The sequence below is a fragment of the Caenorhabditis elegans genome, chromosome I, assembly GCF_000002985.6.
Source record: "Caenorhabditis elegans chromosome I".
NCBI classification, from domain to species: Eukaryota; Metazoa; Nematoda; class Chromadorea; order Rhabditida; family Rhabditidae; genus Caenorhabditis; species Caenorhabditis elegans.
In genome coordinates, this window is record NC_003279.8 from 134,288 (window position 1) to 159,341 (window position 25,054).

A 25,054-nucleotide genomic window follows, 5' to 3' on the forward strand; every position below is an offset into this window, starting at 1 on the left:
CATAGCAACTCCCCGAGCTTTTGGCTCACTCGCGCACGCCCTATACTATACCTTTACTATTATTAAATGCACTCAACAAATCCTATCCTGCGTCAATTGGCCGATCAATTGTCCGAATTGCCACAATATGCACCATTGCGGGTAATAATAGCACAATAGTTGAATATATTAATAATTCAAAAATATTTATTATATTTTGAGGTGTCCCATTGTTTCAGACATATATCCGCGCGACGATAAGTGCCACGTTGGGGGAAACGCCAAAGAAAACGAGTAGGGATTTGACGTATAGAGGTGAAATTTTTAGAAAATTTGAAATTTTCTGAAAAAAAAAGGATTTTTCTTTTATGAAAAATGCTCTTTTCGCCAAAAAAATCACAATTTTCGACTTAAAAACTTCAAAATTTTTTCAGGAACACACAATTCAAAATACAAAATATCTCGTAGCAAAAACTACAGTAATTCTTTAAATGACTACTGTAGAGCTTGTGTCGATTTACGGGCTCAATTTTAAAATTAGATAAAAATGAGAAAATAAAGACACGAAGAAACGAATGAAAGTGTAATATCGAAAATATTCGAAAATAAATAAATTTCAAAAATCGAGTCCGTAAATCGACACAAGAGCTACAGTAGTCATTTAAAGAATTACTGTAGTTTTCGTTACAAGATATTTTGCGCGTCAAATATATTGTGCAATATGCATTTTCAGAATTTTGTGTTTCCGTAATAGGTAAAATGTCAGAAAATCAAGGATTCAGTGCAACCCCGCGTTCTACGGGTATTTTGGCCACGGCCACTTTTTGCAAAACTGCAAAATAGGCGTTGTTATTTCATTTTCTGAAAAAAACATTGAAAATTATTATCGAGAAAGTACGATCTGACAAATTTCTCATAATTTATTTTTGATCTACCTGTTGAACTTTACTCCGCCCCCAATCTTGTTGCCGTTGTTATTTTGTTGTAGCTGTCTTGTCGAAGGACGGGGAGGAGCCTAGTCAACAAGGTAGATAAAAAATATATTATGAGAAATTTGTGCGATCGTATTTTTTCGATTATATATATATATATATCTTCATGTAATTCTCATGAAATCTTGAAAAAAAACGCGACACATGGTATTACCACGCCCACTTTTTATAATTTGAGCGCGTGCAATTTTTTGTCGATAACATAGTTTCTATTTAAACAAAAAACATCGTGCGCCCACATTGAAGAAAATCCTATAATTGGGCGTGGCCTTAACTCTGAAAATTTACAGAACGTGTCACCCATAGCATGATTGCCGATTGGCTCGAGCAGAATGGATATCCAATATCATCTCAAGTCTTGAAAACAGAAATGTCTGGAAACTACATGGAGAGTGCAGAAAAACACGTGGAAAATGGGGAAAAAATCGATAATCTATTGCGAAGTCAGCTGAAAATCGATATTCGCGATGGCACCGGTGACGATTTTGAACGAAAATCGATAAAATCGATTGGCGCCGGCCGCCCGTTTGCAAAAATTAATATGGTCGATAAACAGCGAGCACCGTTGAAAATTACACCGCTTAGTGATGAGGAATTTCGAAAAACGATGCGGAAACGGATGGAAATGGAGAGGGAACGAGTGAGTTGCGTTAAATAATTTTTTTTTGAAATATTTAACAAAAGTCGACAAGGCGATTTTTTAAAATCGATGTTTCGCGACTTTTATTCAAAAGAAAAATTTCAATGCCCTAAATCACTCAAATGATGATTAAAAAAGTATTTGCGCGCGCGCGTAAAATTTAGTGCCAGCGTATGACACTATGTGGTGCAAACTTCACTCCGGGTCCGACACTTTTTGGATTTTGCGCATCGCTATAAAGATTTCAGATCGCGGCGTGAGAGCGGCGTTTGCGGCGCCGACATGAGAGTCCTACTTTCCTACTTTTCTTGGCAAAAAAATCGATCGATTTTTCAGCTCGCACGTCTATCCAACCAGGCAGAAGACGATTCCGACGATTCATCGTCCTCCTCCGACTCTTCCACGTCATCCGCGTCGTCATCTTCCGAGGAGAAGTTGACTTTTTCGGATATCTTGGGGAAACCCACAGCAGCTGGCGCGGAGAAAATGATCGAACTAAGCCAAATTCCCAACGCATGGGGTCCGTCAAAATCCGCGTTAGTCACTGATGACGTGGCAAGCACTTCTGACCCACTTCCGGCGATTTTCAACGCACATCTTCCGCCGCTCTCCATGGGACGACCACCGCTGACAAAAAGCGCGAAAAGTCGGGAAATCGACGCCATTTTCGGCTCGGATAACGTGGATTATGATTTAGAGGATTTCGAGCAGGATGGCGTGGCGAAGAAAAAGTCTATACTGCCTATGGAGAAAAAGAAGGAGGAAGCGAAACCAAAGGAACAGGAGCTAGTGGAGCCGTTGGTCTTGTCAGAAGGTAACTTTGAACTTGCACCATGCAAAAATTTCGAAAAATTATGCACGTGGTCACTGGCTGTCCTTTTGCATAAGCTTGAAGCAAACGCGCCTCATTGAGAATTCACGTTTGCGCCAACTCTCGCTATCCATTGGGCGTGAGAGACGCAGATACTACTTTTTTCTCTGAACGTGAAAAACGCAAAGAATAACCGTTTTGCCGTCTGCATCTCTTCTTTCACACGCTATTTTGGCTGTGGACGAGGAATTCTCCTCTTCCAGGATTTTCTAGGCCATTTTCTCATATTTCTCAAGTTTTCTCGTCCGCGAGAAAACGTGAATTTTGAGACAGCCAGCGAGCACGTGATTATGCAACTCTCCTAAAAATCGATCATTGTTCCTGTAGCTTATAATTTTAAAGGCGCATATTCCGCTTGCGGAGCAAAAGTAAAAAAAAAACATGCCTCTACATACAAATCGATGAATTTCCTGAAAAATCAATAATAAAAAATTTTCAGGAGAATCAATCGACGAGCTTGAAGATTTCGACACCGGTCTACTATCTTCCGGAGGATCCGATTATTCTTTTTAAAATTTTCTTCTTTTAAAAAATTTCTTTTGAAATAAATAAATTCTCACCTAGGAATTTCAACAATTCAACTTGAAAAAAGTTCGCGCAAACTACGAACAAATGTGTGTCGAGCGGGCGGAGCCACTGAGAAAGAGGAGCAAAATGTACACAAAACCATATTTGAGTGTAATTTTTCAAAGTTTGGCGCCGATTTTCTGTGAGAGATGAGTTTTCTCAATTTATATTTGGTTATTTTTATTTTAGTTCTTACTGGTAAATTTCTGGGTAAGTCCTGATGACTTTGAAAACGAAAAAAACTCTTTCATTGATGCTAGTGCGATTGCTAGGAAAGCAACTTTTCAGTTACCAAGAAAAAGTCCAAGGCCATAGGGATTAGCTGCGTGGCATAACAACTCATCCATCCTCGCAGATGCAAATCCGCTCTATTGGCAAATAACATGGAAGAGTATAAACATTTTCTCTTCCACACGGAAACCTAGTCCCCTTGGGGAGCGGTAGTGCCCACAACCCCGCATGTTTACCAAACTACACAGACAGCGCTATTGTCTGCAAGTGGCAAAAAATGGCCGCCGAAAATTTTTACAATGTAAATAATTTTCAAAGTGTTACTATTTGCACCTTTTTGGCAAAAATTCCATAAGTAAGAAATTTGATGGAAGAGATGCGAGGTGCGGGGAGTCTGAAAATGGCTGCATGGCCTGTATGTGACCTGTGTATGTGGCCTAAAGGTCTAGTTACCCCTAGAAATCAAAGTTCAGTTCAGCAAAGAGACTTTATTTTCAGCACTCCAACAAGAGGCAGAAACTCAACGGTACGACGGATGGTACAACAACCTGGCGAACAGTGAATGGGGTTCTGCTGGTAGGTTTTTTTGGAAGAGAAATGACGTCACACTGACCTACTCCTTCAGGAAGTCGGCTGCATAGAGATGCACGTTCCTACTACTCAGACGGTGTATATTCAGTGAATAACTCACTTCCGTCCGCCCGTGAACTCTCCGATATACTATTTAAAGGAGAGTCCGGTATTCCTAATACAAGAGGATGCACCACTTTATTGGCATTTTTCAGTTTGTATTTTTTTAATACTTATAGTAGCCAATGTTTGTAGGTCAAGTAGTTGCTTATGAAATAATGCAATCAAATGGAGTATCCTGTCCACTAGAGACACTTAAAATTCAAGTACCCCTATGTGATAATGTATTTGATAACGAATGCGAGGGGAAAACTACAATCCCATTTTACCGTGCAAAATACGACAAAGCAACTGGAAATGGTCTTAACTCGCCTCGAGAACAAATCAATGAACGGACTTCATGGATTGATGGATCATTCATCTATGGTACCACCCAGCCATGGGTGTCCGCATTAAGATCTTTTAAACAAGGACGGTTAGCTGAAGGTGTACCTGGATATCCACCACTTAACAACCCACATATTCCATTGAATAACCCCGCTCCGCCACAAGTACATCGATTGATGAGTCCAGATAGATTATTTAGTGAGTTCATTGTTCTATAGAAAAGTATAAATATTTAAAATTGAAGTGTTGGGAGACTCGCGTGTGAATGAGAATCCTGGTCTTCTTTCATTTGGTCTGATCCTCTTCCGTTGGCATAACTACAATGCAAATCAAATCTATCGAGAACATCCTGACTGGACAGACGAGCAAATCTTCCAGGCAGCACGTCGTTTGGTGATTGCATCTATGCAGAAGATTATTGCATATGACTTTGTTCCAGGACTTCTAGGTTACTCAACTATCATTTAATAGCTTAAACTCAGTGTTTCTTTTAAGGTGAAGACGTTCGTTTGTCAAACTACACCAAATACATGCCACATGTTCCACCTGGAATCTCGCATGCTTTTGGAGCAGCCGCCTTCAGGTTCCCTCACTCAATTGTGCCACCAGCAATGCTTCTGAGAAAACGAGGAAATAAATGTGAATTCCGGACGGAAGTTGGTGGATATCCTGCATTGAGATTGTGCCAGAATTGGTGGAATGCACAGGATATTGTGAAGGAGTACAGTGTGGATGAGATTATTCTTGGTTAGTTCATACTTGAGTGGTTATATAATAAAGATTGTAATTTCAGGAATGGCAAGCCAGATAGCTGAACGAGATGATAACATAGTAGTCGAAGATCTTCGTGATTACATCTTCGGACCAATGCATTTCTCTCGTTTGGATGTTGTTGCTTCATCAATAATGAGAGGAAGGGACAATGGAGTACCACCGTATAATGAATTGAGAAGAACATTCGGACTTGCACCAAAGACATGGGAGACAATGAATGAAGATTTCTACAAGAAGCATACTGCAAAAGTGGAAAAGTTGAAAGAGTTGTATGGAGGCAATATTTTATATCTGGATGCTTATGTTGGAGGGTAAGCGTTTTTTATAAATTAAGTTAGAGATCCTCCAATATACCCTCATAACATATTGTATCAGTTTACTTCATCAATAATTCAGCTTGAACCATTTAGAATGCTGGAAGGAGGTGAAAATGGGCCTGGAGAGATGTTCAAAGAAATCATAAAGGATCAGTTCACCCGTATTCGAGATGGAGATCGATTCTGGTTTGAGAATAAACTAAATAGATTATTCACTGATGAAGAAGTTCAAATGATTCATAGTATTACACTTCGTGATATTATCAAAGCAACAACCGATATCGATGAGACGATGCTTCAGAAGGATGTGAGTTTATTGTAAACACCCGTTGGTGATGATCGAGTAAGTTAATAGCATGTTTCATTCCAGTCATTGATTGATATTTTGTCATGAATTGTTATATAACAATATATGTATGTATTATATTACTCATGTCTCAATATTGCATTTAATTTCCAGGTATTTTTCTTCAAAGAAGGTGATCCATGCCCCCAGCCGTTCCAAGTGAATACCATTGGACTTGAGCCTTGTGCTCCACTTATTCAATCCACCTACTGGGATGATAACGATACTACTTATATCTACACTCTAATTGGTTTGGCGTGTATTCCTTTAAGTCAGTCTTTATTTCAATCTAAATGACTACCGATAGAGACTCAGCGATTATAGAGTTGATCAAGCTAAGAACTTTCAGTTTGCTATAGTATCGGTCATTATATGGTTGAACGACGTATCCGAATAGGTCATAACAGTGCTTGTGACAGCTTGACTACTGACTTTTCAACAGAAAGTCCCAAAGTTAATGTCTACAAAGTGAATGGTTCGTTATTTTTTCATACTTGATTTTTATTTAAATTATACGGTGAATCTGTTACAGCTTTGGAATGGCTTCAAGAAGAGTACATACGGCAAGTTCGGATAGAAATAGAGAATACCACGTTGACAGTGAAGAAGCCACGTGGTGGAATCCTTCGAAAAATTCGTTTTGAAACTGGACAGAAGATTGAGGTATTCCACTCTATACCGAATCCATCAGCAATGCACGGACCATTTGTACTTTTGTCTCAAAAGAATAATCATCATTTGGTGATAAGATTGTCGTCTGATAGAGATTTATCTAAATTTTTGGATCAAATTAGACAGGCGGCTAGTGGAATCAATGCAGAGGTTATCATAAAGGATGAGGAGAATTCTGTGAGTTTACTTCAAGAAATACGTCGAATCTGGAAATTATTTCAGATTCTCTTGTCCCAAGCAATCACAAAAGAACGCCGTCAAGACCGACTGGACCTGTTCTTCCGTGAAGCCTACGCAAAAGCATTCAATGATAGTGAACTTCAAGATTCGGAAACTTCATTTGACTCATCGAATGATGATATATTAAATGAGACAATATCTCGTGAGGAATTGGCAAGTGCAATGGGAATGAAAGCTAATAATGAGTTTGTGAAGAGAATGTTCGCGATGACTGCAAAACATAATGAGGATTCGCTCAGTTTCAATGAGTTTTTGACAGTATTGAGGGAGTTTGTTAATGGTGAGTATGATTTACTAAAGTTCTGATCACAAAAACTACACGTGAATGAATGTTCCAGTCCGTTTTACACTAGGTTCGGTAAATATGTATAATGTTATAGTGACTGTTACATGTTGAAGCAGTAGTCTTCTTTTCTTTGAATGGCAACAAAAAGGCTCCCTCATTATTTAAGCTGTATTTCACTGCGAATAACGGCTTAATGTGCTATTTAAACATTCGGGTCTATTAGTCTTTTAGTATATTGTCGCGCATACTAAGGCTCGCTTTAATAATCAGTTTGAAACGCGAATTTGATGGTGTTAAATACGATTTTAATTTGGGAATTGTTCACAATTAGATGCTATCTTGACTAATAATAATTAAATACAGAAACAAAAAACTTTTAATGGACAAAAATCACTCCGAAACTACCCAAATCGGCATTAGGTTAATGTCTTTGATTACTCACCTTCTTTCCTAATTTCCAGCTCCTCAAAAGCAAAAACTGCAAACTCTATTCAAAATGTGTGATTTGGAGGGAAAGAACAAGGTACTCCGAAAGGATCTCGCAGAACTCGTCAAGTCCCTCAATCAAACCGCCGGAGTTCACATTACCGAAAGTGTGCAGCTTCGATTATTCAATGACGTGCTGCACAAGTCTGGTATACATCCCTGTTTAGTATGCCAAGTATTATAAGAAGTTTCAGGAGTAAGTGACGATGCGGAGTACTTGACTTGTAATAATTTCGACGCATTGTTCTCGGAGATCTCTGACGTCCAGCCGATCGGTCTGCCATTTAATAGGAAGAATTATAACTCACATATCAAGGAGTATGTTGTTGAATTCAAATCCGCAAGTAAATACAAACTTCAGGCCATCATGCCACACCTCATTCCCAATAGTGGACCACTCTACTCCTGCTCCACTTTCTCTGATTCAGAGAATTTGTGCATTCCTGGAAACCTATCGCCAACACGTCTTCATCATCTTCTGCTTTGTCGCCATTAACATTGTCCTTTTTTTCGAACTTTTCTGGCGTAAGTTTACTGTTTAGTTCGGTTTTCAAAAGCAATATTCAATTAAGATTCCCGCTACCTAAACGAAGATCGAGACCTCCGTCGGGTGATGGGTGCCGGGATCGCTATCACTCTCTCTTCTGCGGGAGCCTTGTCATTTTGCATGGCGTTGATATTGCTCACAGTTTGTAGAAATATTATAACACTGCTTCGAGAGACAGTTATTGCGCAGTATATTCCATTTGACTCGGCTATCGCGTTCCATAAGGTAAGAGCCTCTCTCTTGGCCTAGCGCTGTAAATAAAACTGCCAAATTTTTAAACTCCATCAATTTCAGATCGTCGCATTATTCACCCTATTCTGGTCTACCCTTCACACCATCGGCCATTGTGTTAACTTTTATCACGTTGGAACTCAAAGCGACCGTGGACTTGCTTGTCTCTTCCAGGAAACATTTTTCGGGTAAGCCCCACCTACTCGGTAGATCTCTCAGTAGATTGAACGTTGGCTTGCTTTCAGATCTGACGTCGTGCCTACCCTAAGCTATTGGTTCTATGGAACAATTACTGGGTTGACGGGAATTGGATTAGTTATTGTTATGAGTATCATTTATGTGTTCGCATTGCCAAAGTTCACTAGAAGAGCATATCACGCGTTCCGGCTGACTCATCTTTTGAATATTGGGTTTTATGCACTCACTATTCTTCACGGACTTCCTTCACTTTTTGGGGTAAGGCTTAATTTAATTTGATTCATTTACGCTCTTTTTACGCTCTTGACGTCAATATTTGTTACAGTCTCCCAAATTTGGCTACTACGTTGTTGGACCCATTGTCCTTTTTGTAATCGATCGTATAATTGGGTTGATGCAATATTACAAGTCGTTGGATATTGCCCATGCAGAAATCCTTCCATCAGATATTATATACATCGAGTACCGTCGTCCAAGAGAATTTGAATATAAATCAGGACAATGGATTACTGTATCATCACCATCTATATCATGTACCTTTAATGAATCTCACGCATTCTCGATTGCCTCAAGTCCACAGGATGAGAATATGAAGTTGTATATAAAAGCAGTTGGACCATGGACATGGAAGTTGAGAAGTGAATTGATAAGATCATTGAATACAGGGTCACCATTCCCATTAATTCATATGAAAGGACCATATGGTGATGGTAATCAGGAATGGATGAATTATGAAGTTGCAATAATGGTTGGAGCAGGAATCGGAGTGACTCCATATGCATCCACGCTTGTTGATCTTGTACAAAAAACATCAAGTGACTCGTTTCATAGAGTTCGATGTCGTAAAGTATATTTCCTATGGGTGTGTTCGAGTCACAAGAACTTTGAATGGTTTGTGGATATGCTGAAAAATGTTGAAAATCAAGCAAAGCCGGGAATCCTGGAGACACACATATTCGTCACTCAGATGTTCCATAAGTTTGATTTAAGAACTACTATGCTTGTGAGTTTTTTATGCGTTTTTGGTTTTTTAGTGGTATAACTCTAAAACTAAATGTTTGGAGAAAAAGGCTTAACTAATAAAATGTTGCTCATAACTTTTTCTATGCAATAAAATATGTTTCAAAATTTCATCCGAGATCTCACAAGTCCAAATTTGATTATTTTTCTTAAAACGAGTATATTTCAAGACCGAAAAGTTTTCTTGAAAAAATGGTATATTTTTTGCACATAATCATTTTTTCATAAAGTGCTCTGCAAATCAGAAATTAAAGTTCGAACAGTCTTATAGTTAGTACCGTGACATTTATTGTAACTTAAAAAAAAAAATTACGCGACATAGAAACGCTCGATTATCTGAAAAACCAAATTGGATTTTGATTCTAGTTAATTTATTTTCAAAAATAAACATATTTTGTGATAATTGTAAACTAAAAACTATACCTGAATATTTTTATAAATTTTATGTGGTTTTTGGTTTCAGGATTAAAACAATGGTAAAATACTACCCTAACGGCTTACCCAAGGCTCAGAAAATTGTAGTTAGTCTCAACAAATTAATACATATCATTTCTTATTTGCAGTACATTTGCGAGAAGCACTTCCGTGCCACCAACTCAGGCATATCAATGTTCACTGGCCTACACGCTAAGAATCATTTCGGACGGCCCAACTTCAAAGCTTTCTTCCAATTTATTCAGAGTGAACATAAGGAGGTTAGTTTCATGGTTTTAACCTCTAAATAAAGCAAATTTGCAGCAATCCGAAATTGGAGTGTTCAGTTGTGGACCTGTAAACTTAAATGAAAGTATAGCTGAAGGATGTGCAGATGCCAATCGACAACGAGATGCTCCGTCATTTGCACACCGCTTTGAAACTTTCTAATCTTTCTACTGTTACTTACTATGAAAATCATAAAAATTAAGACGCTTCATGAATAAAACATTGAGAAAAAAAACCTGAAATAAAGAATTTTCACATTTGTCCAGGTAGTATATATCCCCAATACAAACATTTTGAGACGCGAACCTTCCCAAATAATCATCAGACATTGTTCTGTAATTAGGCAAAAAACCAGCCCCCTAGCCTCCTCCCTCACCACAAATAAAACCAATTCCCCCATTTCCCCCCAGTTCATTCACCAACAATGAGTTTGTTCAAAGTATACACCTCGTTTTCTTTGTTTTTCTCCGTTCTATTCCTTCTCGTCGCTTTTATTGTGATCTATGACATTTTCGATGAAATTCGCGAATTTCAAGAAGTAATCGAAAAAGATGCCAGGAAGTTTGAGGTAAGGCAATATGTGGTGCAGCAATAATTTCCGCATTTTTCGTAGATCATACCGTTATGGGACAGTCTGACACCACGTGATAAAATAGTATACTAAGTATTACAAGCAAGGTTGAAACGAAAATGAAATTTCGTTTTCGAAAACGAAAACGAGAATTTTCGTTTTAAACGCGAAAAACGAAAACGAAAACGAAAATATCAGTTTTGTCCAATTTAATTGGTAAAATATAGATTTCATGAAATATTAGGTCCATTTTCGAATCAATAATAAACAAACAATAGTTTTATTACAAAAAAAACAATAAAAATTAAATAAAGCAAAAGAACAATAACAATAACACTTGCTGAACAACTATTCCATTAATCTAAACCAATTTTAAAGCCTAAAACTTTTTGATTTTGCTGTAAGAACACAGACTTGCTCAACGACTTTGTAGACATCTTTCTTCTCAGCTTTGTAGAAACGCGGCCAGCTCCTGAAAAAACTCGTTCCGATTCAGCAGATGAAGCTGGAGTTGTCAGATATCTGTTCGCTATTTGAGAAAGCAATGGAAACTTAGATCGATTGAGCGGATTTTGCCAAAAAACAGCGGGGTCTGATTTTCTATTGTTATCGGTATCGTAGAAAACTTCAACTTCTGCACTAGCACAGAGCATGGAATCTACAGGCGCTTTGTCTTTTCTTTTTCTGATCTTGGAATGCTTTTTCTCGTAAGCTTCAAACAGGTCGTCTATTCCCTCAAGAGTTTCATTTTCTGGCTCATCGACTGCTTCTTCCTCTTCTTTTGATAATCCTTGAGCTAAGCTCAAAACAAGCTCTTTTCCGTCACAATATTTTCTTTTGTATCGTGGGTCAATGTTTGATGCAACAATCAGTTTGAATGTCACCAGTCGGTGCCCGCGCCGTAGGTGCGGTCAACGGCTGGTATGTATATAAAATATATTAGATTGAAAATATAACATTGAAAAAAAAAAACAAACATTGAAACACAATAAAAATCAAAATATAGACGCTCTTTATTCTTGAATAAAAATAAGAATTACGAATTGTTCACTGGGAGTCAGCTTATTTCTTGTACAAAATAATGATTTTGACCAGTGTCAGCTCAAAAAAAATACGTTGACAGAGAGAGGTGGCATTTTCGTTTTTTCGAAAATTTTCGAAAACGAAAACGAAAAAATCATTTTCGCCAAAAACCCGAAAATAACGAAAAAACGAAAATTCGAAAACGAAAAAGTGACAAGCCTGATTACAAGGTCGGTATTTCATAATATGAATATTGTAGAGAAAGGTTACTAGCGATGATTCCAAAAAAATTTAGATTCATCAGAGATGTACACCCAAATACCCAAGGCATAGGCCCTAATTATTGATTAGTCACAACTTCTTACTTCCAACAAGCTTTTCCTATTTTTCCAGTTCTACTCCACCGCCGCCTCACGTTCAATTGCCGGTCTCGACAAGCGGAGCCTATTCGGAGGAGCTGTTTCTTTTTAGTTGTATATACATCTATTCAAAATTAAAAGTCATTGTTGTTGTTACCCATAAAACAGTGAATGAAAAAAAATGAAGTCTAGACAGAAAATGTAAAGCTGGCACAGAATACTCAAAGAAGCATAAAATATGTATAATAATGATGATATAGGGAAGGTTAGAACGTTTCAAAGCGATGTGCAAATGAAGGAGCATCTCGTTGTCGGTTGGCATCTGCACATCCTTCAGCTATACTTTCATTCAAGTTTACAGGTCCACAACTGAACACTCCGATTTTGGATTGCTGCAAATTTGCTTTATTTAGAGGTTAAAAAGCATTTAACTAACCTCCTTATGTTCACTCTGAATAAATTGGAAGAAAGCTTTGAAGTTGGGCCGTCCGAAATGGTTCTTAGCGTGGAGACCAGTAAACATTGAAATTCCTGAGTTGGTGGCACGGAAGTGCTTCTCGCAAATGTACTGCAAATAAGATGTTAAAGTTTAAAAGCTTCAGACCTTAAGATGCCACTGCGTTTAAATGCGTCCGCTTTAATCAGTTTATAACCAAACCTGACGTTTGATTTTGAAAATTATCTTCAATAAACTCACAAGCATAGTAGTTCTCAAATCAAACTTGTGGAACGTCTGAGTGACAAAGATATGTGTCTCCAAAATTCCCGACCTTGCTTGGTCTTCCACGTTCTTGAGCACATCCACAAACCATTCATAGTTCTTGTGAGTTGAGCACACCCATAGGAAATATACTTTACGGCAACGAACTCTGTGAAATGAGTCACTTGATGTTCGTTGTACAAGATCAACAAGTGTCGATGCATATGGAGTCACTCCGATTCCTGCTCCAACCATTATTGCAACTTCATAATCCATCCATTCTTGGTTACCATCACCATATGGTCCTTTCATATGGATTAATGGAAATGGCGATCCTGTATTCAATGATCTTATCAATTCGCTTCTCAACTTCCATGTCCATGGTCCAACTGCTTTTATATACAACTTCATATTCTCATCCTGTGGACTTGAGGCAATCGAGAATGCGTGAGATTCATTAAAGGTACATGATATTGATGGTGATGATACAGTAACCCATTGTCCTGATTTATATTTAAACTCTCTTGGACGACGGTACTCGATGTATATAATATCTGATGGAAGGATTTCTGCGTTTACAATTTCTAATTTTTTGTAATATTGCATCAAACCAATTATGCGATCAATTACAAATAACACGATGGGACCAACAACGTAGTAGCCAAATTTGGGAGACTGTAACAAATATTGAAGAAACTTCTTGAACCGAACAGTGGCAAAAACTCACATCCAACAACTTTGGAAGCCCATGAAGAAGAGTAAGTGCGTAAAAGGCAATATTGAGAAGATGTGTGAGCCGGAATGCGTGATAAGCTCTCTTAATGAAACATGGTAACGCGAAAACATAAATGATGCACATGACAGCGACCAATGCAATTCCTGTCAGACCTGTAATTGTGCTGAAGAACCAGTAACTGATTGAAGGAAGGAAGTTGGATCTGAAAGTTATTTGATGAAAGTTGTTGACAGTCTTGAGGGAGTTTGTTAATGGTGCGTATTCTAGTAAGATTGAATGCAAAAATGAATTCAAGTAAAGTATTACCCAAAGAATGCTTCCTGAAAGAGACAAGCAAGACCTTCTTGACTTTGAGTTCCAACGTGATAGAAATTGACACAATGTCCAACGGTGTGAAGAGTGGCCCAGAAAGCCGCAAAGAGCGCAACGATCTAGAAATGTTCAGTTATTATAGAGTTTTTGATACTGGCGGTCATAATAAACAATACTTTGTCCGAAATATTAGTTTTCCCATTGTTTATCATAGTTTATTTTTTTATTCAAAAATCTGCCCTCTCTACAGAACACTTATATGTAAAGTAGACTTAAAAACATCTGAGTTTTTTGAGCAACAAGAGACCCACACTCGTTCTAAAAAGAAATATATCTGGAGCACAGGAAAATCTAAACTTAGGAGACACTTTTTTGTCAACAGAACACTACACACAATGAAGCAACACTGATCTAATGTTACCTTATCCTCACTTCTATTCATCATTTATTCTTGCCTTTTATACATCGATATTTGTGTTTTTTGCTTCTTCTCCAATGTAGCCATTATTTTTTTTCTCATCTCTTTTTATTTTTGTTCCATTTTTATTTATGTAACCACTTGTGATGGTTTGTATCTATTAATGTGTGTTTTTTTTCTACCTCACGATATCTTACTATCGTAATAAATTTAAAAAAATTAAACACTTACAAGTTTAGGATAACATCGCTATATCATAAGTTCACATCTGGCTGAGAAACACCATGTTCGATGCAAAGATCTTTCCTTTCATGCTTGTATTCTATTTTAAAAAATCTTTTCAAAACATTGGGTATGCACAGTACAGTTATCCTACTTGCATTAAACCTCCGCATTACTGTACAGATAATAAAATAACAAGTTTTCCCTTATATCTGAACATGCTAAATATTTTTAAAAACAACTGATTTGACAAAATTTACTAATGCAATAATAATATTTAAAAAATGTGTTACACGCTGCCCTAACGTTTCTCACCTTGTGGAACGCAATAGCCGAGTCAAATGGAATATACTGCGCAATGACTGTCTCTCGAAGAAGTGTGATTATGTTTCTACAAACTGTCAGCAATATCAACGCCATGCAAAATGACAAGGCTCCCGCGGCACCACGAGTAATAGCGATTCCAGCTCCCATTACTCGTCGGAGATCCCTGTTTTCCGCCATGTAACGATAATCTGAAAACTAAATTAACATGAGCTCCCAATTATATGAACTTACGCCAAAACCGTTCGAAGAAAAGAACAAGATTGATGGCAACAAAGCAGAAGACAATGAAAACGTGTTGGCGATAGGTCTCCAAGAACGCTGAAACTTTGTGGATCAAAGTTAGCGGTGCTGAACTGTTGATGGATCGATCCACGACGGCAAATGAGTTCAGAGAAGATGTTCTAAAAGTTATAATTGTTATACAGTCAGAGTCCTCCTGAATACTCACTCTCCAATACTTGGCTGATAGTTCTTTCGATTGAACGGCAGTCCAACTGGTTGCTTGTCAGGTATATCCGAGAACAGAGCATTGAAATCGTCGTAAGTCAGGTACTTGGCATCATTGCTCACTCCTGCATAGTGCAACACTTCATTGAATAATCGAAGCTGCACACTTTCAGTAATGTGAACTCCAGCGGTTTGATTGAGGGACTTGACGAGTTCCGCGAGATCCTTTCGGAGTACCTTGTTCTTTCCCTCCAAATCACACATTTTGAATAGAGTTTGCAGTTTTTGCTTTTGAGGAGCTGGAAATTAAAGTAGGTGGTGCATAACATTTTTTAAAGGCAGTGTTGGTTTTTCTACTGTTCAGTAAAAGAAAATCTACAATTGACTAAATTCTCAATACTTTGATGCCATATTAGTTGTGACCTCCCTGTCACACGAGAACTTTCTACAGTGCTCGCAAATTCTATAGGACTCCCCCGAATAAATTCAGATTCAGAATAAATAACCTTTAGAACTTTTACTATCTCGAAATATTGCCGACCATAGGACACCGAGTTTCACCTCACGGCTAATGAACCTACAAAATGTTAATCGGTCGCTAATCCCGGCCTAGTTTAAATTCAGATCAGAAGAAATAAATTTCTTTTCGCAGGAGACTTCGGCTCTCTTGAACCAAAACCTTTTATATGTAGTTTTGTACGTACAAAATCAAAGACAGTTCAAAACAACTTTACCGCTACTGCTGTTACACGTAATTAAGCTGCATTAAGAAATTATATTTATTCAATTAGAACTTATGTTAATGGGAAACACGCCGGAACATTCTAGAACGTAGTCTTTGTATCACAACAAATTTATGCTGAAATACTCACCATTAACAAACTCTCTCAAGACTGTCAAAAACTCATTGAAACTGAGCGAATCCTCATTATGTTTTGCAGTCATCGCGAACATTCTCTTCACAAACTCATTATTCGCTTTCATTCCCATTGCACTTGCCAGTTCCTCACGAGATATTGTCTCATTTAATATATCATCATTTGATGAGTCAAATGAAGTTTCCGAATCTTGAAGTTCACTATCATTGAATGCTTTTGCGTAGGCTTCACGGAAGAACAGGTCCAGTCGGTCTTGACGGCGTTCTTTTGTGATTGCTTGGGATAAGAGAATCTGAAATAATTTCCAGATTCAACGTATTTCTTGAAGTAAACTCACAGAATTCTCCTCATCCTTTATGATAACCTCTGCATTGATTCCACTAGCCGCCTGTCTAATTTGATCCAAAAATTTAGATAAATCTCTATCAGACGACAATCTTATCACCAAATGATGATTATTCTTTTGAGACAGAAGTACAAATGGTCCGTGCATTGCTGATGGATTCGGCATAGAGTGGAATAACTCAATCTTCTGTCCAGTTTCAAAACGAATTTTTCGAAGGATTCCACCGCGTGGCTTCTTTACTGCCAACGTGGTGTTTTCTATTTCTATCCTGACCTGTCGTATGTACTCTTCTTGAAGCCATTCCAAAGCATTTACACCATAAATATCTCCCTTCGCGCCACAATCATCATTTGCAAAGTCAGTAGTTAGGCTGTCACAAGCACTGTTGTGGCCAATAGCAATGCGACGATTAACCAAGTATCGGCCAATTCCATAGCAAACTGAAAGCATTTTGGTTTGTATGGAACTAGATGCAATAGCTCACTTAATGGCACACATGCTAATCCAATTAGGGTGAAAACATAAGTGGTGTCATTATCAGTCCAATAAGTTGATTGCATAAATGGAACACATGGTTCAAGTCCAGTTGTGTTCACTTGGAATGGTTGCGGGCACGGGTCACCTTCCTTGAAGAAGAATACCTGGAGTGATAAATACATTGCAATGCGGAATTCAAAAGAACATAATAATAAACCATTAAATTTGGAAAGTAACTTACATCCTTCTGAAGCATTGTCTCATCGATATCGGTGGTTGCTTTGATAATATCTCGAAGTGTAATACTATGAATCATTTGAACTTCTTCATCAGTGAATAATCCATTCAATTTATTCTCAAACCAGAATCTATCTCCATCACGAATACGGGTGAATTGATCCTTTATGATTTCTTTGAACAACTCTCCAGGCCCATTTTCACCTCCTTCCAGCATTCTAAAATAATAACGTTTGATTAACGTAATCCAATATATGTGCACTGAGAAAGAAACAAGTATGCGTAATTTATTCTGCCTAGATTTGCAAAAAAAACTACCTTGCATGGGTAACGTTTGAAATACCGAAGGAATTGCACTATAAAACTGAGGTGACATACAACTTCCAGAGTTTATGCCTGCTACAAATTTTAGAGTTTGACCAAAAGAAGCCGTTAGAAGTTTACTCGTGAGAACTTTTTAACCCTTGAGAAGATTTAGTGAATATTCAAAATTCCACACTTCTTAAACCAATCAGTTATGTTAAAACGAATTGATTTTCATTGTTTTTGCTTGAAACTCTTCGAATTCACCGCATTTTAAGTTAAGCATTCCACTTTAAACCCAAAACTAACCCTCCTACATAAGCATCCAAATATAAAATATTGCCTCCATACAACTCTTTCAACTTCTCCACCTTTGCAGTATGCTTCTTGTAAAAGTCTTCATTCATTGTCTCCCATGTCTTTGGCGCAAGTCCGAATGTTCTTCTCAATTCATTATACGGTGGTACTCCATTGTCCCTTCCTCTCATTATTGATGAAGCAACAACATCCAAACGAGAGAAATGCATTGGTCCGAAGATGTAATCACGAAGATCTTCAACTACTATGTTATCATCTCGTTCAGCTATCTGGCTTGCCATTCCTGAAATTACAACCTTTATTATATAACCACTCAAGCATGAACTAACCAAGAATAATCTCATCCACACTGTACTCCTTTACAATATCCTGCGCATTCCACCAATTCTGGCACAATCTCAATGCAGGATATCCACCAACTTCCGTCCGGAATTCACATTTATTTCCTCGTTTTCTCAGAAGCATTGCTGGTGGCACAATTGAGTGAGGGAACCTGAAGGCGGCTGCTCCAAAAGCATGCGAGATTCCAGGTGGAACATGTGGCATGTATTTGGTGTAGTTTGACAAACGAACGTCTTCACCTTAAAAGAAACACTGAGTTTAAGGTATTATAATATAGTTGATTAACCTAACAGCCCTGGAACAAAGTCATATGCAATAATCTTCTGCATAGATGCAATCACCAAACGACGTGCTGCCTGGAAGATTTGTTCGTCTGTCCAGTCAGGATGTTCTCGATGGATTTGATTTGCATTGTAGTTATGCCAACGGAAGAGGATCAGACCAAATGAGAGAAGACCTGGATTCTCATTCACACGCGAGTCTCCCAACACTTCAAGTTTAAATATTTATACTTTTCTATAAAACTATGAACTCACTAAATAATCTATCTGGACTCATCAATCGATGTACTTGTGGCGGAGCGGGGTTATTCAATGGAATATGTGGGTTGTTAAGTGGTGGATATCCAGGTACACCTTCAGCCAACCGCCCTTGTTTGAAAGATCTTAATGAGGACACCCATGGCTGGGTGGTACCATAGATGAATGATCCATCAATCCATGAAGTCCGTTCATTGATTTGTTCTCGAGGTGAGTTGAGCCCATTTCCAGTTGCTTTATCGTATTTGGCACGTGTAAATGGGATTTCTGTCTTTCCCTCACATTCTTTATCAAATACATTATCACATAGGGGTACTTGAATTTTAAGTGTCTCTAGTGGACAGGATACTCCATTTGATTGCATTATTTCATAAGCAACTACTTGACCTATAATTATTATTACTAATTTTTGAGGTAGAGGGCAATAAAAACGAACTGAAAAATGCCAATAAAGTCGTGCATCCTCTTGTATTAGGTATACCGGACTCTCCTTTGAATAGTATATCGGAGAGTTCACGGGCGGACGGAAGTGAGTTATTCACTGAATATACACCGTCTGAGTAGTAGGAACGTGCATCTCTATGCAGCCGACTTCCTGAAGGAGTAGGTCAATGTAACGTCATTTCTCTTCCGAAAAAACCTACCAGCAGAACCCCATTCACTATTCGCCAGATTGTTGTACCATCCGTCGTATCTTTGAAATTCCTCATTTTGTTGGATTCCTGAAAAGATAAATGTTACGAGTTTTTGATTTCCAGGCCACCAAAATCTATATGATGGCCTAGGTTCCTTATTGAAATTTCTAGGTCACACATGCTCCCTTCACTACATTTTCACACCGATTCGTGCATTTTCTCACTGAACGCGCAAATTTCCGGTCAGTAGCGGAGCAGAGCAAACATTTGCCCCGCCACCCGAAACAATTATTTTCGTATCATTTTCGCACCTATATTTATTCTGTTTGTTTGCCTATTTTTTGTACATTTTATCCTTTTTCTTGTATTGGGCGACGATGGCAAGGTCAGTAAAACAGGAAATTGTTCCTGATAACTCGGGAATTTCAGGAATTTTTCCAAAATTGGTTGGGAAACCACCACTTTGTTGAAATTCGAAAGATACACATTTTGTTATTTAGGTGTAAACATGAACACTTTCTTAGGTAAACTATGTGATTTTTATGAAAAAGAACACAGACACCGGGTGGCACACAGAGCTTATCAGTAAACAGCTATCAGTGATTTTGAAATTTTGGAGGGGCAGAAATGTTGCGGACAAGGAAAATTTTTGTTTGGAATTTGAAGTTTTGAAATACGCAATTTGAGAATTTTTGAACATTTTTTTGTAATTTTTATCCCATTCATTTTTAACCTAACATTTTGAAAATCTAGCACAGAAAATAGTACAGACACGTTCAATTGAGCTATTCCAAAAATTATCAATATAGCGCACTTGGTGTCCATCTTCCTTAACTGTTTGCAATTAGTCTCTCTTTACAAGAAATCAGCTACTATTTGAACAGATCTTGAACACATTTTCAAAGATCGGCTCAAGATCAAAAGCCTCTTAAACATTTAAGATAGCAGGTCCGCTCTGTTGACAAATTTTCCACCCGGTCCTCCGAAAGGAATTTTTTTGGTCATCCAACAACCTAGACCATGACGGCACCGATCATGCAATTTGCCTGCTTATAAAAAACGATATTTCTAGGCCACCCATTTTTAAATATTTTTTTGCCTAGTCTTAGCTATGTGGAATAAATTCTAGGTCAGGAGGTTTTCTAGGCCACGTAATTCCACTCACCTTTCCCTCCAAAAATTGAACTGAACAGTATAGCTATGTACAGCACATGTTTTGAGCGCATTGCTCGTGCGCCTTAGAGTTTTAGTTGACCTGAAAATATTTGAATATTTAGAAATTGAAATTTTGAAACGCAATGATTAAAACGGTCAAAAAAGATGTTATTTATACATACGCAACATTTCAAAATTGATAACAAATATTTACAGGAACACTTTTTTCCAATAATACGGTGACTAAGGGGGAGTTTACTGATAGTAACAAATTGGAACGGTACAGGAAGAAAATTTAAAACCGGCTCTACCCATTTTAGTGCTACCAGCCGACAACCAAAAAAATCAATCAGCCGCACACCCTGCTTGGAATGTGACAATCACAGAGTTTTGGAATTTTCCTAATTTCTAAAATTTAATTTTCTAAAAACTGGGGATTTTTTCTGTAATTTTTTTTTAATTTTAAATTATTTTTTAGGAACATTTTTTTGAAAATAACTTTTGTTTGAAAAATTGTTCGCTAAAAGAGTATAAATAAGATCAGGCTTCCGAAAATGTTTCAAAAAATATTTTTTCACGATTCTTGCAACAAAAAAAAACAAATACTGAAAAAAAAATTGTAAGAAATTTATTTTGTTGAACTTTTCAAATCTACATTTACAACAAAAACAGTTCTTTATAATATTTTAAAATCCAAATAGATTCCCAGTAGATTTTGTTTAAATATTCGGAAAACGACCAAACTTTCATTTTTTGAGTTCTTAAATTAAAAAAAAAATTTTAAATTAAAATTTTTGATTTTCAGTCTAAAAATTTCAAAAAAGAGCTTTTAGTTCTGTAACTTTTGGAATAAAAATTCAAAAAAAAATTGGGGGAGCCAAAAACTAACGCCTGCTTGAAACCTGCCCGCGAGAACTTGCAAATATTCAATTTTCTCATTTTTATTAATTTGATGAGAAAAATTTAGAAATAAAAAAAAATTTGCATAAGGCATCGATTGAGGCGAAAGGCAGGCGGAGGTAATTTTAAGGCCAGGCTGGCGTTTTAACTTAGGCTTCCATAGACCTAATATTTTCATACTTGTTGAAATTTCAGAGGTTTGAAAATTGAACAATTTAGGCCCAAAACCTTTGTTCCTACAGTACTACAAAAATTCTTTGAAAAATTCCGGTAATAATAATTGGAGGAGGAGGAAAAATATAAAATGATTCTTCGTCAGACAGAAATAAATTGGTGAAGAGAAAAAAATGAATTGAGAGAAAAAGAGAAAGAAAGACGGAGAGCGTCTTCGAAAGAAGGAATCCTCCTGCGCGGGATCGAAAAAATAAGCAGCAGCCGGGAGTGAGAGAGTACACTGCACTAGAAAAGATGCAGAGAGATTCACAGAAAATCGGGAGAGACCCCCCGTATGTCGGTCGAGACTGAACACCTAAGACCTACTTCATATTTCGAACCGGTTCATTTTCATTGGCATTCGTATTATTATTAGTTTTGACAGGGGCAGTCGTCGTAGATGCTATTGTTGTCAGTTTGACGTGATGGCCGTGTCATGGGAAAAATTCGGCCATCAAAAATCGGGGGGTTCCTGCCACCCTTTGTCTTCTATGGTCGGAGAGGCGTTTTCTAGGCTACTTATTTTGGTAGAGTAGCTGTTAATTAAAAATTTCATCAATTTGGTAATAATGTGGCTGCAAATCATATTTAAATTTTCTATACAGTCAGTGCCACCCAATTAAAAATTTTCTGGCAGTGCCACCCAGAAAAAAAAAATATCCTAGGCCACCAATTTTTAAGATCATTAATTTTTTGGCTATCAAATTAAGTAGACCACTAAAATGTTTCGTCATTAAAATTTTCTAGGCCACCAATTTTGCTTGACTACTAACCTTCTTGGCCATCACAATTTCTAGGCCACTAATTTTTTTTCTAGGCCACTAATTTTCTAGGCCACTAACAAACTGTTCAGGCCATAAAGTTTTCTAGGTCCCTATTTTTAGGTCTTCAATTTTTTCAGGCCACCAAAATTCTATTCCAACATTTCTCCGTCACCAAAGTTTCTAAGGCCTTTAATTTTATAGACGACTTCTTAATTGTAAGTCAAATTGTTTCAAAACGATTATTTTCAATACATATCAAAAACCCAAAATTTTTCAAAAACTTAGTAAACTAAACTAAATTTCCAATACGTGCTTCATTTTTATATGTAGGCGTTTAGACACCCCAGTGGGCAGCAGTAATTGTTAATTCTTATGATTATCTCATTGGTACACTTTTCTTGTTCAACTTTAATTATTTATTTTTGAAAAGGATTATCATTGGCATTGGCAAATAAATAAAATTGTTAGTGACGTGGTGATATTGGACATTTTTTGATTTTAGTTTGCTTTTTGAAATTTCAATTTTCGGCACTTTGAAATGTTCAAAATGTTCATTTGTATAGCAAATTATTTTATTAAAATTTTTTTCAAATTTATTACATTTTCAGTGAAAATTGCACAATTTTTTAAAACTTTCTAAAAACTGCAAAAAAATAATTAGGTTTAAATAATCAAATCAATAATTTTTTAAAGGATTAAAATAAAATTATAGTTATTACAAATTATTTAAAAGATGTATACTTAAAAACTACTATTTATGTTTTGATTTTTACTCGAAAATCCAGAAATTTTAAGTTTTCGAGAAAACTTTTTAAATTTGTTTTTAAAAGAGGTTTATATAAATATAATGAACCCAAACTTGAAAGTGCGAAAATGTACTTAAAAGAGTCCAAAATAAGCAAATATCATCACGAAAAGCTCCGAACGTTTTTAAGTTTTTCGAAATGTTCAGTTATAGTTTTGGTAAACTGCCAACTTTACGAAAAATTCGGGTTTAATTTTCAATGTTTTTATACAAATATTTAAAACAGAGTAATAGTATAAAATTTGTAAAAAAAAATTTTTTGGTCGGTATTTAAAAATGGTGATAGGTGATAGGGCCATTTTTGACAGTAAAAAAAACTTTTATAATTGTTTTACATTTTACCAACATAGGAGCTGCCTTAAAAAATATCTAAAGGCTTGGGGTTTTGCCCTACAGTCCCAAACTACCAAATATAAATGTAAAATTTTTATAAAAATGTTCAAAATTTTTAATGATTAAAAAAATTTGCGAAACTTAATCAAAATGCCGAATAATTGTTTCATTCCCGCGATTTTTTAATAATAATTTTTTTGTATAATTTTTGCATTTAGTGGCGTCATTTGTTTACATGTTGTGTTTTTCGGCAATATTAATAGAGGTTTTCAGAGATTTTCTAGTTTTTGAAGCACATTTTGCCTTGTTCCCGTAAAGAAAACTTGATAATTGGAAAGAAATTTGGCAAAACGGCGAAATTGACCAAATTGACCAAAAAAGTTAACAAACTGTATTTAAAAATAAATTATTAAGCAAAGTAAAAACAAAGAAAACCCACATAAATGTCAAAAATGACGTCACTCATTTGAGCTGAAATTCAAAAAAGAATTCGGTCCTTCTTTTTTTTTTTCAAAACAAATTTTTCTTAAATCATAAAAAACATATTATAATTTTATGACTTTTCTGACAGTTATATTTGGAATAGTGGGACATTTACAAGGGAAGTCGAAAAACTGAACTCCGGACTTTGACATGCTATAGTTATTTTTCGATAAAAGAGTGAAAATAATGATCCCTCCAAAAAATTTTGCTGCCGCGGACCAGGTTCAGCAAAGTTATGACGTTTTGAAAGTGCCGAAAAAAATTCCTTGACCAACCCAAGCAAAAAAAAACTTTCAAATTTTCAAAAAAAAAATTCTGAAAGTTGATAAAAACTATTGTAACTTATTCAAAAATGTGAAAAACGTATATCATGCACGTTTTTTCTCCCCACGGACAAAAAACCACATTGCTTGATCAAAATATCTTGAGCAAAATTCTAAAAATTACTTTTTCTTGTAGATTCATTTATTGGTTTTCTTCAGAGTTATGAGCTAAAACTTGCATGGCATATGTTTTTCACTGTTTTGAATAATTTACAAATATTTTTTCCTCTTTTCAGAATTTTTTTTTTGAAATTTTTGAAATTTTTTAAAAGGGTGTTTCAGCCACTTTCAAAACGTCATAACTTTGCTGAAGCTGGCCCGCGGCAGCTAAATTTTTTTGGAGAGATCGTTATTTTCACTCTTTTATTGAAAAATTACTATGACATGTCAAAGTCCGGAGTTCAGTTTTTCGACTTCCCTTGTTAGGGCAAAAAATACCCACAGACGGTACTCCGCCTAAAATCAAAAAAGTTCCAGCAACTCGAGATCACTTTTTTACCATCTCAAATCGTTCGGTTTGTTGGGGGGGGGGGGGGGGGGGCTTAAAGAAAAACGAAAAAATGAGACACTTGTTAATTTGATGGTAACAAGTGAAATGGAGAGAGAAAGAGAGTGTAAATACAAGAAGGGAACAAACACTTGAAAATCAAAATTGTCGGAAGGAACTAGGGGGAGGATAAAATATTGGAAATTAGGTTTAATAGGATATGTATCTAATCCCGAAGAATATTATTAAAATAATCGGTTCAAAGAATCTGAAAAAATCGATAAA

General features: G+C 36.6%; 4 protein-coding genes across 4 annotated transcripts; 3 read left to right on the forward strand and 1 right to left on the reverse strand.

Moving 5' to 3' along the window:
- Positions 1 to 49: 49 nt before the first annotated feature.
- F53G12.4 (LisH domain-containing protein) lies at positions 50 to 2,995 on the forward strand (the record flags this gene model as incomplete). Its single annotated transcript, NM_058282.6, has 5 exons — positions 50 to 141; positions 219 to 294; positions 1,262 to 1,611; positions 1,948 to 2,425; positions 2,922 to 2,995. The coding sequence occupies exons 1-5, from the start codon at positions 67 to 69 to the stop codon at positions 2,993 to 2,995; spliced, it is 1,053 nt and encodes a 350-aa protein (NP_490683.4). The 5' UTR covers positions 50 to 66.
- Positions 2,996 to 3,557: 562 nt separating this feature from the next.
- On the forward strand, positions 3,558 to 10,278 carry duox-2 (NAD(P)H oxidase (H2O2-forming); the record flags this gene model as incomplete). The annotated part of the gene is made up of 21 exons (NM_058283.1): positions 3,558 to 3,599; positions 3,730 to 3,856; positions 3,906 to 4,064; positions 4,106 to 4,495; positions 4,542 to 4,745; positions 4,793 to 5,044; positions 5,091 to 5,382; positions 5,482 to 5,695; positions 5,849 to 6,005; positions 6,084 to 6,209; positions 6,267 to 6,583; positions 6,629 to 6,926; positions 7,394 to 7,567; positions 7,613 to 7,736; positions 7,780 to 7,943; positions 7,991 to 8,190; positions 8,260 to 8,384; positions 8,442 to 8,652; positions 8,720 to 9,397; positions 9,978 to 10,109; positions 10,153 to 10,278. The coding sequence occupies 21 exons, from the start codon at positions 3,558 to 3,560 to the stop codon at positions 10,276 to 10,278; spliced, it is 4,512 nt and encodes a 1,503-aa protein (NP_490684.1).
- A 245-nt stretch (positions 10,279 to 10,523) lies between these two features.
- Positions 10,524 to 12,227, forward strand: F53G12.18 (Nematode cuticle collagen N-terminal domain-containing protein). Its single transcript, NM_001356795.2, has 2 exons — positions 10,524 to 10,684; positions 12,104 to 12,227. The coding sequence occupies exons 1-2, from the start codon at positions 10,541 to 10,543 to the stop codon at positions 12,179 to 12,181; spliced, it is 222 nt and encodes a 73-aa protein (NP_001343728.1). The 5' UTR covers positions 10,524 to 10,540; the 3' UTR covers positions 12,182 to 12,227.
- On the reverse strand, positions 12,199 to 20,568 carry bli-3 (Dual oxidase 1). The gene is made up of 19 exons (NM_058285.5): positions 20,472 to 20,568; positions 19,316 to 19,393; positions 19,108 to 19,266; positions 18,669 to 19,058; positions 18,419 to 18,622; positions 18,120 to 18,371; positions 17,782 to 18,073; positions 17,174 to 17,387; positions 16,940 to 17,096; positions 16,447 to 16,895; positions 16,104 to 16,401; positions 15,233 to 15,530; positions 15,016 to 15,185; positions 14,773 to 14,972; positions 13,812 to 13,936; positions 13,497 to 13,707; positions 12,767 to 13,444; positions 12,506 to 12,637; positions 12,199 to 12,461 (listed from the first exon to the last, which is right to left on the reverse strand). The coding sequence occupies exons 1-19, from the start codon at positions 20,530 to 20,532 to the stop codon at positions 12,336 to 12,338; spliced, it is 4,494 nt and encodes a 1,497-aa protein (NP_490686.3). The 5' UTR covers positions 20,533 to 20,568; the 3' UTR covers positions 12,199 to 12,335.
- Positions 20,569 to 25,054: the final 4,486 nt, after the last annotated feature.

Excerpts from the sequence above, each read along its gene's own strand:
- F53G12.18 (NM_001356795.2), top strand. The coding sequence starts at position 10,541 with ATGAGTTTGTTCAAAGTATACACCTCGTTTTCTTTGTTTTTCTCCGTT. Across the intron at positions 10,685-12,103 it reads AAGATGCCAGGAAGTTTGAG|TTCTACTCCACCGCCGCCTC; the intron begins GTAAGGCAATAT and ends CTATTTTTCCAG.
- bli-3 (NM_058285.5), bottom strand. The coding sequence starts at position 20,532 with ATGCGCTCAAAACATGTGCTGTACATAGCTATACTGTTCAGTTCAATT. Across the intron at positions 18,372-18,418 it reads CTTTGTTCCAGGGCTGTTAG|GTGAAGACGTTCGTTTGTCA; the intron begins GTTAATCAACTA and ends GTTTCTTTTAAG. Across the intron at positions 12,462-12,505 it reads TTCAGAGTGAACATAAGGAG|CAATCCAAAATCGGAGTGTT; the intron begins GTTAGTTAAATG and ends GCAAATTTGCAG.